This window comes from Anomaloglossus baeobatrachus, chromosome 5 (assembly GCF_048569485.1).
Source record: "Anomaloglossus baeobatrachus isolate aAnoBae1 chromosome 5, aAnoBae1.hap1, whole genome shotgun sequence".
NCBI classification, from domain to species: Eukaryota; Metazoa; Chordata; class Amphibia; order Anura; family Aromobatidae; genus Anomaloglossus; species Anomaloglossus baeobatrachus.
In genome coordinates, this window is record NC_134357.1 from 205,928,510 (window position 1) to 205,945,326 (window position 16,817).

At 42.8% G+C, this 16,817-nt stretch overlaps 1 protein-coding gene across 4 annotated transcripts in view; it reads left to right on the plus strand.

The window, feature by feature from the left end:
• The window catches only part of AP3M1 (adaptor related protein complex 3 subunit mu 1), a 215,644-nt gene extending 199,070 nt beyond the window's left edge, over nucleotides 1–16,574 (plus strand). For 3 of the 4 annotated variants that reach the window (XM_075347322.1, XM_075347324.1, XM_075347323.1), the window contains 3 exons: nucleotides 12,213–12,357; nucleotides 15,175–15,263; nucleotides 15,912–16,574. In XM_075347322.1, the coding sequence (XP_075203437.1) occupies nucleotides 12,213–12,357; nucleotides 15,175–15,263; nucleotides 15,912–16,064 (387 nt within the window). In that variant the 3' untranslated portion in view covers nucleotides 16,065–16,574. Of the gene's footprint in view, nucleotides 1–12,212; nucleotides 12,358–15,174 lie in introns of all 4 variants that reach the window. The other variant, XM_075347325.1, reaches the window with a different exon arrangement.
• Nucleotides 16,575–16,817: the final 243 nt, after the last annotated feature.

The window sequence follows — 16,817 nt, forward strand, 5'->3', positions numbered from 1 at the left end:
TGTGGAGGTCACCTGAGCTGTAGTATGTTTGTTTAAACGTAATAAGAATATCTGTGTATGTAAATAATCAAAATGTAGATTTAGATGCAAAATTATCTGTCTGTCTATGTGGCCATTGCACAGACCTATAGTATAATTCAAAGTTGTATAATCATGAAGGAGTTAACCAAAGATGATGAAGCCAGAATGTGAAGCTACAAACTCTTATCAGTAGTGTCCACACAGAAAGAATGTTTTAATGAACAGATGTATTGTACAAATGCTGGGAGAAAATAGGGGAGTGAAAGCACTCCTGGTTAGCTTCAAGGTTAGAGATGCAAACTGTATAATTGGGTGTCTTGGAATAAACCAGTTCAGTTGGTGACGCTAGCTGAAAAGAGAGCATGTCTGTGTTCTTTGTCTTATATACATTGATATATATATATTGGCACTGATACACAGCAAATATGGCATCGTCTCTGGATATCCCAAATGAGGACTCCATTAGCAGTCTTAATTCCTCCCTTGACACTAATATATACTGTTAAGGGAGAGGGCTTTCTGTTGCCTAGAGATTTATCAGGCTGCCAATAGCAACCAATCACAGCTTAGCTTCTATTTTGCTACAGTTAATTAATCTGAGCTTTGATTGGTTAACATAGGCAACAATTTAATAATTACATTTCTATCTATTTGTTTTGTGGTTTTTGTGTGCAGAATACATTTTTGTTAATACATTCTATTTTGTTAACAGCAGTTATTAACCCAGGCGAAGCCGTGTAGTACAGCTAGCATATATATATATAAAGCTGAATGTGTGTATGTGTGTGTGTGTGTGTGTGTGTGTGTATGTCCGGGATTGGCATCTGCACTGTCGCAGCTACAGCCACAAAATTTTGCACACTCACACTTCTGGACCCCGAGAGCGTCATAGGCTATGTTTTGAGGGGACATTTTAAGCCCGTGCTTTACAGTTATTCACCAAAAAACCTGCCTCCATTAAAGCGAATGGAGCTGGGAGCCACAGTGCAGCCAGAACTTCAGAAGAATGCACAGCCACGCCCTTAAATGGAATGTTGGCGTGTCACAATGCATCCAGGGAAAGAGACAGACACAGACAGGGAAAGAGGCAGACACAGACAGGGTAAGAAACAGACATAGACAGGGTAAGAGACAGACACAAAGAAACAGACAGACAAAGAGACAGACTGACAGGGAAAGAGAGGGAAAGAGAGAGACAGGTTAAGACACAGGCAGGTAAAGAGACAGACACAGGGAAAGAGACAGAGGGAAAGAGAGGGAAAGAGACAGACAGGGAAAGAGACAGACCGGGAAAGTGACAGAGATAGACAGACAGGGAAAGAGATTGAGACAGACTGAGAAAGAGATAGAGAGATATATACAGAGAATGGGAGAGAAACAGAGAGACAGTTACTATCCTGGGCAGCGCCGGGTGTGTGTATGTCCGGGATTGGCATCTGCACCGTCGCAGCTACAGCCACAAAATTTTGCACACTCACACGTCTGGACCCCGAGAGCATCATAGGCTATGTTGTGAGGCGAAATTGTAACCCCGCGCATTCCAATTTACCAATCAATTTTGCCCCTATCTACATAATGGGGAAAAAGTGAAACGAAAATTGTATCCGCACTGTCGCATTTACAATCACGAAATTTTGCACAGACACCTCATGTGACCCAGGGAACGTCTTAGACTATGTTTTGACAGGAAAATGTAACCCCCACACTTTACAGTTACTTTCCAAAAAACATGCCTCCATTAAAGTAAATGGAGCCTGGAACTACAGGTTATTAGTAGGAGCTGTGATTGGTTGCTATAGGAACAAAAGACATTGTTAGTATAAGAAGCTTATATGTGAGGTAATAAGATGTCGGTGGGGAGACGGATAGAGAGACAGACAGGGAAAGAGACAGACAGAGACAGATGGTGACAGAGACAGATGGTGACAGAGACAGACCTGGAAAGAGACAGACCTGGAAAGAGACAGACAGGGACAGAGACAAGCTGACAGGCAAGGAAGAGACAGCCAGAAAGACAGACAAAGATAGATGGGGAAAGACACAGACCGTGATAGAGACAGACAAGGAAAGAGACAGAGAAATAGAGACATACAAGGAAAGAGACAGACAGAGACAGGCAAACAGGGAAAGAGACAGACAGGAAAAGACACAGATAAAGAGACGGGGAAAGAGACAGACCTGGGAAAGAGACAGACCTAGAAAGAGACAGATGGGGAAAGAAACAGAGATAGAGACAGACAAAAAAAGAGACAAACAGAGACAGGCAGACGGGGAAAGAGAGACAGACGGGGAAAGAGAGACAGACGGGGAAAGAGAGACAGACGGGGAAAGAGAGACAGACGGGGAAAGAGAGACAGACGGGGAAAGAGAGACAGACGGGGAAAGAGAGACAGACCTGGAAAGAGATACAGACCTGGAAAGAGACAGACGGGGCACATTACTTGGCCAATTTAGTTAAATCTGTGTGGAATATCTGTGGTGTTGAAATATATGTTGTGAAATGCTTCTATTAGCTTAGCTTTTGCCTTTTAATAATTACATTTCTATCTATTTGTTTTGTGGTTTTTGTGTGCAGAATAAATTTTTGTTAATACATTCTATTTTGTTAATAACAGTTATTAACCCGGGCGAAGCCGGTTAGTACAGCTAGTATATATAATATATGTCCACCCATGACCCCCCCAAAACATTGAATGCTGGTCACGCATATGGCGCTCATTTAACTTTGTTAACTTTGATGCTCAAAGTGGCCATAAAGCTGCAATGCACATCTGGACTCTGGACAGCATACTGGATCTTGCTGCACGTTGTGCAATATGGTATGTGACACGTTTGCACAAGCATCTATGATACGTCATCGTAGGTCCTGCAATGTTGGTAGAGGGGTCGCATACATCTGCTCTTTGATGTGACCTCACAGAAAGAAGTCCAATGGGGTCAGGTCAGGTGAGCGTGGAGGCCACTCTACTCAGCCACCATACCCAATGACTTGTAGGAAGGTCTCCATGAGGTATCGCTTCACGTCCGCAGCCTTGTGAGTTTTACACATTCTAATTCACTTTTTTTTTCTCTACCTCGTTCTGTTTTTGAGATAAAAATGCCAACTCCGTTCTTTTCCACTAGGTTGCACTATGGGTGGTTTCATTGCGTAGAGCATGGCTAGTTTACTATACCTAGACACCACTTCTATGCCTATAGCTGCAGCCGTTCTCATGTTAATGGCGGTGGACAGGATATGGGTGGACAGTGTGTGGGGGTGTGTGTGTGTGTGTGTGTGTGTGTGTGTGTGTGTATAATAATTTTTTTTCAATATACTTTTAAGGTGGATAATTTTAACTTTTGGGGAGTTTTTATAACGAATTTTTTAACCTTTTTTTCTTACTTTTTGCAGTATTTACTTGTCCCTATAGGGCACTTGAAGATGTGATTGCTCAATTACCTGTAGTATATAGAGCAGTGCATCAGCATTGCTCTGTATACCTGAAATCACTATCTCCTATGAATGCTGGCTCAAAGTCTACGTTCACAGGAGAATCCTAATGACAGGCAGTGGGGTCATCACCAAACTCCTGGCTGTTATGACTACCTATCGGCACCCTATGATCACGTGGATGGAGCGCCAATGGGTGGGCTTAGTGATGCACCTCCTCTCAGCGATCTGCCGCTGTCAGAGATTGAGAGGGAGATTTAACTAGTCAACAGCCACAAATAGATACCTGATGCACCCATAGCTATTAAAGGCACTTAATAGCTAATTAAATTAGCTGTGAAGTGTCGAAAAAGATGCGGGCTCGACATGCGAGATCGTATCAAAACCAGGGACATGGCTGATGACATACATGTATGTAATTGGTCGTGAAGGGTTAAACACTTACAGCACACGGATGGCATCCATGTGCTTTATGTGTTTTCAAGGATTCATAGACTCAAATTGACACTTGTCATATGTGCTACTGGAAACAAAACAGACATGTCTCTGCATGTTTTGCATGAAAACACTTTCCATGTAAAAACATGGACATATGATCAGCCCCATAGATTATAATGGGTATGTTCAGTTTTTATGGAAAAAACTGAGACCACTAGTACTGGAAACATGGACAAGGAAGGAGGCCTAAGGCCCCCTACTCAATGGACGTATAAAACATGTACTTGGAAAAACTGGTAAATCATTGGTTAACAACAGTGTACCAGATTGCTGAATCTGTCATCCGTGTTTTTCCGATATGGCAAAAGAAATAAAGAGATTACAAAGCTTCTCCTATACTTTCAGTGTTAAAAAGGTACAGCGCACGGATGTCATCAGTGTGCTGTACATGTTTGTCATTGACAAATAGACTTGTATTGGCCATTGTCTTCTGTGCTGCCAGAAAAAATGGACATGTGTCGGTGTGTTTTGCACAGATACATGGTCCGTGTAAAAACACAGAAATGTGAGCATCATCATAGGTTAAAATGGGTTACCGTGTAGTACCCATGAAAAAAAACAAATGTCACAATTACTGGATTGATTGATGTCAGTGAGAACACAATTATAATATTGTAGTTGTGATACCTTTTAATGGCTAACGAAAATAAAATAAATTATGTTACAAAGCAAGCTTTCAAGGCTCCTTAGGGCTCTTCATCGTATATTTGTGTTTCTTCAGATATTTTGTTATACCATGCCTGTTGAAGAGACCTAAGCAGCCTTAAAAGCTTGCTTTGTAACCTCATGTCTTTTATTTTTGTTAGCAATAGGTATGAGAACTACAAGATTATAATCTTGTTTCTCCAACTGAGAGCAATCAACCTTTTTTTCAACTGGCTAACACAGTACCCCTTTTTTTCTTTAAACAGTTATTGGAAACACGGGCATATGAATGGGGACCTGAGGAGGCAGTGCGAGGAATAAACACTATTCTTCAGGCTACCTTGCTGCATATCAAAACCATTACACATGATCACTTATTGAAGGATTTTCCTACAATGGCAATTGATTTATTTATTTTTTCTTTTACAAAGCACAGTATCTGCCTGATTAACACAGTACAAGCCCAGTTTACAGATTATTTTTAGTTTTTTTTCTCCCTTTACATACAGCATCACAGACTAGTCCTAATGTTATCTGCAGACTGTTTCTCAGAATCACACTTCTTTATGCTGCAGACCCCTCTTTTTGCTTTCATGTGTGGTTTGTGATAGCGATAAATATCAAAATGTCAACATGAGCATTTTTATTTATGCAGCTGATATAAAAAGACTAAACCCCCATTTCAAATGCCAAGTTTTGTAATCTAAAAAAAACAAATCCTACCAAGAAGAATAATTTTAGAACTTTTTCCACCTTTAATGTCATCCATAATATTCTACAGTTCAGTTAAAGCAAACTGAAATCATTTTGGGTGGAAAAAAAAATTAATCTAATGTGAGTGCATAACTCTATAGACTTGAAGACTAAGGGGTACTTTGCACATTGCGACATCGCTACTGCGATATCATCCGGGTCAAATCAAAAGTGACGCACATCCGGCGCCAGTAACGACTTCGCAACGTGTAAAGCCTAGAAGCACCGATAAACGATCGCAAAAGCGTGGAAAATCAGTGATCTGTGTAGTGTCGGTTATTTCCATAATTTCGCTGCAGGGACAGGTACGATGTTGTTCCTGCGGCACCACACATCGCTGTGTATGAAGCCGCAGGAGCGAGGAACATCTCCTTACCTGCGTCCAGCAGCTATGCAGAAGGAAGGAGGTGGGCGGGATGTTTACGTCCCGCTCATCTCTGCCCCTCCGCTTCTTTCAGCCGCCTGCCATGTGACGTCGCTTTGACACCGCACGACCCGCCCCCTTAGGAAGGAGGCGGATCGCCGGCCAGAGCGACGACGCAGGGCAGGTAAGTGCGTGTGAAGCTGCCGTAGCGATAATGGTCGCTACGGCAGCTATCACAGTTATCGCATGTGCGACGGGGCGGGTACTATCGCGCTCGGCATCGCTATCATCGGCTAGCGATGTCGCAACGTGCAAAGTACCCCTTACACTTTAAGTTCCCTTTGAATTTCACAGCATTCAGTCCTTTTGGGTCTCTATCTGCATGTTACATCTAGAATCAGCGATTTTTGCCCACACTCTTCTTTGCAGTAGCTCCACACAATAATAATAATGTTTTTGTAGCCCCAACATACAGTCATATGAAAAATTTTGGGCACCCCTATTAATGTTAACCTTTTTCTTTATAACAATTTGGGTTTTTGCAACAGCTATATCAGTTTCATATATCTACTAACTAATGGACTGAGTAATATTTCTGGATTGAAATGAGGTTTATTGTACTAACAGAAAATGTGCAATCCGCATTTAAACAAAATTTGACCGGTGCAAAAGTATGGGCATCCCAACATAAAAGTGACATTAATATTTTGTAGATCCTCTTTTTGAAAAAAATAACAGCCTCTAGTCGCTTCCTGTAGCTTTTAATGAGTTCCTGGATCCTGGATGAAGGTATATTTGACCATTCCTGTTTACAAAACAATTCCAGTTCAATTAAGTTTGATGGTCACCGAGCATGGACAGCACGCTTCAAATCATCCCACAGATGTTCAATGATATTCAGGTCTGGGGACTGGGATGGCCATTCCAGAACATTGTAATTGTTCCTCTGCATGAATGCCTGAGTAGATTTGGAGCGGTGTTTTGGATCATTGTCTTGCTGAAATATCCATCCCCTGCGTAACTTCAACTTCGTCACTGATTCTTGCACATTATTGTCAAGAATCTGCTGATACTGAGTTGAATCCATGCGACCCTCAACTTTAACACGATTCCCGGTGCCGGCATTGGCCACACAGCCCCACCAAATTATACTGTGGGTAGCAAATGCTTTTCTTGGAATGCCATGTTTTTTTGCCTCCATGCATAACGCCTTTTTGTGTGACCAAACAACTCAATCTTTGTTTCATCAGTCCACAGGACCTTCTTCCAAAATGTAACTGGCTTTTCCAAATGTGCTTTTGCATACCTCAGGCGACTCTTTGTGGCGTGTTTGCAGAAACGGCTTCTTTCGCATCACTCTCCCATACATCTTCTCCTTGTGCAAAGTGCGCTGTATTGTTGACCGATGCACATTGACACCATCTGCAGCAAGATGATGCTGCAGGTCTTTGGAGGTGGTCTGTGGATTGTCCTTGACTGTTCTCACCCATTCTTTTCTGCCTTTCTGATATTTTTCTTGGCCTGCCACTTCTGGGCTTAACAAGAACTGTACCTGTGTTCTTCCATTTCCTTACTATGTTACTCACAGTGGAAACTGACAGTTTAAATATGAGACAACTTTTTGTATCCTTCCCCTGAACAACTATGTTGAATAATCTTTGTTTTCAGATCATTTGACAGTTGTTTTGAGGAGCCCATGATGCCACTCTTCATAGGAGATTCAAATAGGAGAACAACTTGCAAGTGGCCACCTTAAATACCTTTTCTCATGATTGGATACACCTGCCTATGAAGTTCAAAGCTCAGTGAGGTTACAAAACCAATTTAGTGCTTTAGTAAGTCAGTAAAAAGTAGTTAGGAGTGTTCAAATCAAGAAATTGATAAGGGTTGCCCATACTTTTGCACTGGTCCAATTTTGTTTAAATGCGAATTGCACATTTTCTGTTAGTACAATAAACCTCATTTCAATCCAGAAATATTACTGAGTCCATCAGTTATTAGATATATGAAACTGAAATAGCTGTTGCAAAAACCCAAATTGTTATAAAGAAAAAAGGATAACATTAATAGGGGTGCCCAAACTTTTTCATATGACTGTATTCTGCGGCACTTTACAATTCAAAAGCAACATATACAGACAATATCAGACATTAGAGAATATCACAATTCAACAGATACAAAGAGGAGTCAGGGCCCTGCTGGCAAGCTGATAATCTATGAGACATCTGTCAGATTACAAAGGCATCTCCTGTATACAGCGCCCTCTTCAAATCATCCACAGATTCACAATTGGATTCAGGTCTGTGTGGCTTGGCCATTCAAAAAGGTTCACCCAATTCTGGAGAAGCCATTCTTTTGATAATTTGGAGCTATGCTTACGGTCATTGTTGTGCTGAAAGGTGAAATTCTTCTTCAGCTTTTCAGCAAAGGCCTGACGGTTTTGATTCCAAATTGACAGATGTTTGGAACTGCTCATAATTCCCTTTACGTTGACTAAAGCCCCAGTTCCAGTTTATGAAAAACAATCCAAAAATATGCTGTCTCCAACATACCTCACTGAGGGTATGGGGCTCAGTTGGTGATGTACATTGTTGCCTTTGTGCCAAACCTACCTTTTGGAATTTATTTCCAAAGAATTTCACCTTCTTATTATCAGACAATAACCTGTTGTTTTCCCACATGCTTTTGGCAGATTTTATGTATGTCTTGGCAAAATGTAGTCTGGCTTAGATGTTTTGGGTTTTTTTTGTACAAAAATGCTACTGTCTACATCACAGGCCCCACATACTGTATATCACAAAAGTGAGTACACCTTTCACACTTTTGTAAATATTTGATATCATTACATGGAACAACACTGGAGATATGAAGCTTTTATAGAATGTAAAGAAGTCAGTGTACAGCTTGTATATCAGTGTATGGCGTGCCCTCTAAATAACTTGACACTCAGCCATTAATGTCTAACCTGCTGGCAACAAAAGTGAGTACATCCCTAAGTGAAAATGGCCAAATTGTGCCTAAAGTGTCAATATTTTTTGACACTACCATTTTTTTCAAGCACTGCCTTTTAAGTCTCTTGGGCAAGTAGTTCACTAGAGCTTCACTGGTTGCCACTGCAATCCTCTTCCACTCCTCCATGTTAGATGTCAGAGGACTTACGTTCCTCTACCTTCCGTTTTAGGATGCCTCATAGATGCTCAATAGGGTGTAGGTCTGTAGACATGCTTGACCAGTCCAGCACCCTTACCCTTAGTTTCTTTAGCAAGGTAGTGGTCGTCTTGGAGGTATTTTTGATGTCGTTATCATATTGGAATGCTGCTCTGCGGCCCAGTTTCTGAAGGGAAGGGGGATCATGTTCTGCTTCAGTAAGTCACAGCCCATGTTGGCATTCATGGTTCCCTTAGGCTGCTTTAACACATCAGGTTTTTGCTGTGCGGCAAAAGCCGGCGCTTTGCAGAAAAAACGCATCCGTTTTTTTTTTGCCGCCGGGTGCGGTTTTTCCTGATAGACTTTTATTAGCGCCGGATTGTGCCGCATGTACTTGCGTTTGATCAGGTTTTTGCCGGTTGCGGCAAAAATTGTCACTCCGGCAGCCGCACAGGACACAAAGAGGAACGTTTTTTGCCAGCGGCAAAAAACTGCATAGCGCCGCATGCGGCGCTGTGCGGCATGGTGCATAATGAAAGTCTATGCGCGCCGAATCCGATGGCATGCATCAAACGCTGGAAGCATGTACTGGATTCGGTTTTTACTTCTGAGCATGCCCAGAAGTGATATAAATTCATTGCTTGTCAGAAAATCAATCACTCATTCTCTCTCACTCACTCACCCACTCACCGATCATGGACGCGGCGCTGCACGGCTGTCACACTGCTGGCGGCTTCTGATTTGAAAATGCCGGTCGCCCATTATTCAATCTTGTATTCACTGCTTTCACCGCCCACCGGCGCCTATGGTTGGTTGCAGGCAGACACGCCCCCATGCTGAGTGACAGCTGTCTCACTGCAACCAATCACAGCCGCCGGTGGGCGGGTCTATTTCTTGCAGTAAAAAAATAAATAAATGATTTAAAAAAAAAGGCGCGCGGTCCCCCTTAATTTTGATACCAGCCAAGATAAAGCCACACGGCTGAAGGCTGGTATTCTCAGGATGGGGAGCTCCACATTATGGGGAGCCCCCCAGCCTAAAAATATCAGCCAGCAGCCGTCCGGAATTGCCGCAACCATTAGATGCGACAGTCCCGGGACTCTACCCGGCTCATCCCTAATTGCCCTGGTGCGGTGACAATCGGGGTAATAAGGGGTTAATCATGGCAAGCGTCTATGAGACACCCCCAATGATTAACCTGTAAGTGAAAGTAAATAAACACATACACCTAAAAAAATACTTTATTTGGAATAAAAGACAAAAAAAACACCCTCTTTCACCACTTTATTAAAATCACCAAATACCCCTCCAGGTCCAACGTAATCCACAGAGGTCCCGCGACGCTATCAGCTCTGCTACATGAAGCTGACAGGAGCGGCAGTAGAACACCGCCGCTCACTATCAGCTCCACGCAGCAACTGAAGTGAATCGTGCTCTCAGCGGGGGCATCACTGAGGTAGTGCCTGCATGAGCGGAGATGATGCTTGCGGTAGTGCAGGGGTGTGCGTAGATGATGCTTGCGGTAGTGCAGGGGTGTGCGGTGATGATGCGTGCGGTAGTGCAGGGGTGTGCGGAGATGATGCGTGCGGTAGTGCAGGGGTGTGCAGTGATGATGCATGCGGTAGTGCATGGGTGTGCGGTGATGATGTGTGCGGTAGTGCAGGGGTTTGCGGAGATGATGCGTGTGATAGTGCAGGGGTGTGCGGAGATGATGCTGCGGTAGTGCCTGCGTGTGCGGAGATGATGCGTGCGGTAGTGCAGGGGTGTGCGGAGATGATGCGTGCGGTAGTTCAGGGGTGTGCGGAGATGATGCGTGCGGTAGTGCAGGGGTGTGCGGAGATGATGTGTGCGGTAGTGCAGGGGTGTGCAGTGATGATGCATGCGGTAGTGCATGGGTGTGCGGTGATGATGTGTGCGGTAGTGCAGGGGTTTGCGGAGATGATGCGTGTGATAGTGCAGGGGTGTGCGGAGATGATGCTGCGGTAGTGCCTGCGTGTGCGGTGATGATGGGGGCGATAATGCCGGTGTTTGTGCGGGGATGATGGGGGCGATAGTGCCGGTGTTTGTGCGGGGATGATGGGGGCGATAGTGCCGGCGTTTGTGCGGGGATGATGGGGGCGATAGTGCCAGTGTTTGTGCGGGAATGATGGGGGCGATAGTGCCGGTGTTTGTGCGGGGATGATGGGGGCGATAGTGGCAGCGTTTGTACGGGGATGATGGGGGCGATAGTGCCGGTGTTTGTGCGGAAATGATGGGGGCGATAGTGCCGGTGTTTGTGCTGGGATGATGGGGGCGATAGTGCCAGCGTTTGTGCGGTGATGATGGGGTCTCTCTCTCTCTCAGCATAAAAAAAAAATGGATCCGTTTTTTTGCCAGATCCGTCGCATCAGTTTTTACACAATCGGAGACGGATCCGTTGCATCAGGCACAAACCGGATTGTGCCTGATTGGAAAAAACTGATGTGTGAAAGCAGCCTAAATTAATTTTTTACGCCCCACAGCCGGCAGCACTCGCACAGACTCAAACCATAACACTCCCACCACCATGCTTGACTGTAAGCAAGACACACTTGGCTTTGTTCTCCTCACTTGGTTGCCGCCACACACGCTTGACACCACCTGAACCAAATAAATTTCTTTTGGTCTAATCAGACCAAAGGGCATGGTTCCAGTAATCAATATCCTTAGTCTGCTTCTCTCCAGCAAACTTTTTATATTCTTTCTTTCGCTTCATCTTTAGAAGAAGCTTCTCTCATGCAGACCACTTTGACACAGTGTGCGACTTATGATCTGAACAGTGACAGGCTGACCCTCCTACACCTCTGCAGCAATGCTGGCAGCATTTATACATCTATTTTCAAAAGACAACCTCTGGATATGATGCTGAGCATGTGCACGCAACTTCTTTGTCTGACCATATTGAGGCCTTTTCTGAGTGGAACCTCTTGTTAAACCTCTGCGTGGTGTTGGCCATCATGCTGCAGCTCAATTTCAGGGTGCTGGCAATCTTCTTGTAGCCTAGGCCATCTTTCTGTAGAGTAACAATTTTTTTTTTTTTCAGATTGTCCAGATTCTGTGCCATGAGGTGCGATGTTGAACTTACAGTGTGTGATTGTGATTGAAAACTCCATATTTAACACACCTGCTCCCCATTCATACCTGAGACCTTGTAACACTCATGGGTTACATGACACCGGGGAGGGAAAATATCTAATTGGGCACAATTTGGCCATTTTCACTTTGGGGTGCACTCTTTTTGTTGTTGTTTCTGTCAACTATTGAGACATTAATGACTGTGTTGAGTAATTTAGAGGGCACACCACTGTGTCTAACTGCATTGTACATTATTATTAGGTGCTTACCTGGGAAATTGGTAAGATAACTGCACAAAAACTACCTAATCTTAAGGGAAGTGTCTCACTGCAGTCTGGTGCTCTAAAACCAGAGGAGAACCCAAGTTTGAATATCAACTTTAGGATACAACAGCTTGCCATCTCAGGTACGTGCCTTGATAAGTTTGGATTAATTTAAGAAACCACAATTGCTCATAAGTGTAAATTCTTGTTTTCCTTGCAGCATTAAAGTGGCCCCCTAATAATGTGAAATTTGATTGCATCTTGCAGAGGTCATGATGTGACAATAAAGAGACACAGTAAGGGTCGGCACGGTGGCTCAGTGGTTAGCACTGCAGTCTTGCAGCGCTGGGGTCCTGGGTTCATATCCCACCAAGGACAACATCTGCAAGGAGTTTGTATGTTCCCCCCGTGTTTGCGTGGTTCCCTCCGGGTTCTCCGGTTTCCTCCCACACTCCAAAGACCTACAGATAGGGACTCTAGATTGTGAGCCCCAATGGGGACAGTGTTGCCAATGTATGTAAAGCTATGTGGAATTAATAGCGCTATATAAATGAATAAAATTAATAATAATAATAATAATATGTGCACATGGGGTCATCTAGACTCTGGCGCAGCCGCTGAATGTTCCCAGGCGAAGCTGCTTCAGGAAAATGCGGGTGGTTGTTTTCCTAAAGCAGCTATGCCTTTGTTCTTGCAACAGCTCTCACTAAACTCTGTTTATACTCTCAGTATAGAGAGCAAGTGGCTTTTCAGGGAAAGATTCCTAAAGAGTGAGTATGTCACTTCTTTTAACCACTTCAGAGTTTCTGAAGTGGTTAAAAGAAGTGACATAAGATGAAACGTGCACAATGTCATTTTGACATTTCTGTGCTCCTTGTTAATTTTATGGGCACTTGTTCAGGTAGAATCCACTTGAAAAAGAAAAGTCACTGCACATAACTTAAACCTGGGAATGGGACATATTGAAATTCTTCACACCCAATCCCTCTTTTTCCTAGCATCTGCTGTCAGATGACGTTCAGGAGCCCCTAATACAATGGGTTCGAAAAGTCTTCAGACCCCTTTAAGTTTTCACTCTGTTTCATTGCAGCCATATGATAAATTCAAAAAAGTTGTTTTTTTTCTCATTAATGTACACTCTGCAACCCCATCTTTACAGAAAAAAAAACCCAGAAATGTAGAAATTTTTTGCACATTTTTTAAAAAAAGAAACACTGAAATATCACATGGTCCTAAGTATTCAGACCCTTTGCTCGGTATTGAGTAGAAGCACACCTTTGAGCTAGTACAGCCATGAGTCTTCTTGGGAATGATGCAACAAGTTTTTCACACCTGGATTTGGGGATTCTCTGCTATTCTTCCCTGCAGATCCTCTCCAGTTCCGTCAGGTTGGATGGTGAACGTTGGTGGACAGCCATTTTCAGGTCTCTTCAGACATGCTCAATTGGGTTTAGCTCAGGGCTCAGGCTGGGCCAGTCAAGAATGGTCACAGTTGTTCTGAAGCCACTCCTCTGTTGTTTTAGCTGTGGGCTTAGGGTCAATGTCTTGTTGGAAGGTGAACCTTCGGCCAAGTCTGAGGTCCAGAGCACTCTGGAAGAGGTTTTCTTTCAGGATATCTCTGTACTTGGCCGCATTCATCTTTCCTTCAATTGCAATCAGCCGTAATGTCCCAGCAGCTGAAAAACACCCCCATAGCATGATGGTGCCACCAACATGTTTCACTGTTGGGATTGTATTTGGCAGGTGATGAGCAGTGCCTGGTTTTCGCCACACATACCGCTTAGAATTATCACCAAAAAGTTCTATCTTCATCTCTTCAAACCAGATAATCTTATTTCTCATAGTCTGGGAGTCCTTCTTGTGTTTATTTGCAAACTCTATGCGGGCTTTCATATGTCTTGCAATGAGGCGAGGCTTCCGTCAGGCCACTATGCCATAAATGCCCAAGGGTTCTTCTTTACCTCTTTCCCCAAGGCTCTTCTCCCATGATTGCTCAGTTTGGCTGGATGGCCAGGTCTACGAAGAGTTCTGGTGGTCCCAAACTTCTTACATTTAAAGATTATGGAGGCCACTGTGCTCTTAGGAACCTTAAATCTCCTGAAATTCTTTTTGTAACCTTGGTCAGATCTGTGCCTTGCCAAAATTCTGTCTCTGAGCTTCTTGGGCAGTTCCCTTGACCTGATGATTCTCATTTGGTCTGACATGCACTGTGAGGTCTTATTGACAGGTTTGTGCCTTTCCAAATCAAGTCTTATCAGTTTAATTAAACACAGCTGGACTCCAATGAAGGAGTAGAACCGTCTCAAGGAGGATCACAAGGAAATGGACAGCATGTGATTTAAATGAGTGTCTGAGCAAAGGGGCTGAATACTTTTGACCATGTGATATTTCAGTTTTTCTTGTTTAATAAATTTGCAAAACTTTCGAAATGTCTGTTTTTCACTGACAAGTTGGGGTGCAGGGGTGTACATTAATGAGAAAAAAAATGAACTTTTTTAAGTTTACCAAATGGCTGCAATGGAACAAAGAGTGAAAAATTTAAAGGGGTTTGAATACTTTCCGTACCCCCACTGTACATACAAAATCCTCAATAGTGGTTTAGGTCATGGCAACCTCCAGCAATTGCTCAAATCACTTGTCTGCAGCTCCCAACAGAGCACACATACACAGTGGTATACAGGCTTAAAAGAAAGTCTACAAGTCTGTACAAGCTCAAGATATTCTATTGAACCCAGACACTGTTTAGAGTATACGCTCAGGCAGGAGCAGAGCATTTTTTCCACACATATCAAAGTGGACTATCATTGGGGGGAGGGGGGGAGCTGGGGGGCTCAGGACCTGAACTTCTACCAAGCAGCAGGGTGTATGAGTGCCCATCATATAATCATATAACTAAAGTGAATTTACATTCATGTGTGTGGCTACACTTCAATCAGGGTCTTATACTGCCTTCCTTGCAGGACTAAAAGTGAACCGACTGGACATGTATGGGGAGAAATACAAACCTTTCAAGGGAGTGAAGTATCTAACCAAAGCAGGAAAATTCCAGGTGCGCACATAAATGCTGCATTGAGGAGGAGCAGATAAGGATTTTTTTTATTTCTTACTGGATCCAACCTACAACTTGAAGATTCATAAAGTTTTATTTTTGCTTCAAACAGTATATAGAAAGTATGATACTTGGGCCTACTAGAAACTGTCAGCTGCTAAAATATAAAAAGGGAACAATTCAGACTGCTTGTGGAATGGACCACAAACCTTTTCATTATGTGGAGTAGTATAGTATTGGAACTCCTCTGCATAATGAAACCATAACGTAAAGGTGGAGCTAGAGTAAACTCCTTGCCATTTAGGTTCAGTGAAGAAGATACGGTAGTATCTGATTATTACCATTGTCGTCAATGTTTTTTTGTTCACAGCTAATATAAAAAGTGGATGCTTTCCATGGCAGTTTTAAAAACTCCAAAATATCCATTTAAATAATTGTACAGCCCATACCTCTGGCGGAAACAGTTCTGAATATATATTGTAGAGCTGCCATCAGTTCAGACGAGGTCTGTAACACTATTTCATCTTTGTGTAGCGCAATACTATGTCTAGTGCTTTTTTGTTCATACAGAAGCATAAGTAGTGACAATTCTGTATTTTCACATATTATGTCGGTAAATAATTGTCTTTCTCTTTCTTCCATTCCAAGTTAAATGCCTTAATCCCTTTGGTGTCGGAAGATGCAGATTTTGTCAGTGAAAGAGGTTTTGCCACCTGTGCCATTAGCAAACTGCTGATAGAAAATCGTATTTGGGAAAACGTATTTGTTTCCTCTTTTAATTTACATTTTGTATTAATATAATTGGTGTCATGATGTACTTAAAGCACCACTCCAGTGTTTTTATTATTTTCAGTGCTTTAAACCTAAGCTGTGATTTTAATCTTTACCACTGACTCTCCGATACTAAGGCACCCTCTTGTGACTGTAACTTCTAACTGGCCGAAAATGAGAAGTTACATCACAAGCTCTGACTACAACTCTGAGAGCCAAAATGAGGCTTTCATAGAGATGTCTTTAGTTGTGACCTTCGGCATGCTCCAGCAAACACTGCTGCCGACAGGTTGCAAATCCTAAGAGACTGACCGGAGGGCAGCGATAGAAGATGAAGCCTCCAGAAGGCAAACATAAGTAAGGGGTCAGAGGATTAGATTTATAGCACCACTCCAGCAGTGGAGTAAAAAAAAAAAAAATACTGCAGTGGTGCTTTCATGAGGGATGTGAAGATGTAAGCCTATGTGAGCAATTTCTTGTAATACAATTTGATTATGCAATGTGCACATTTCTAAATAAAGACTACAATATATATATTCACTACAGACTTGAAGTTGTAATTTGTCATGTTTATCATTATAAAGAAAATTATTATAGAGCTCAACAAGCAGAAAAATCCATATCCATCTATACCGTTTTCAGCATATACAGTTAGGTCCAGAAATATTTAAACAGTGACTGAATCTTTGTGATTTCGGCTCTGAATGCCACTATTTTAGATTTAAAATGAAACGACTGAGATTCAATCGAAGTGCAAACTTTCAGGTTTAATTAATGGGGTAA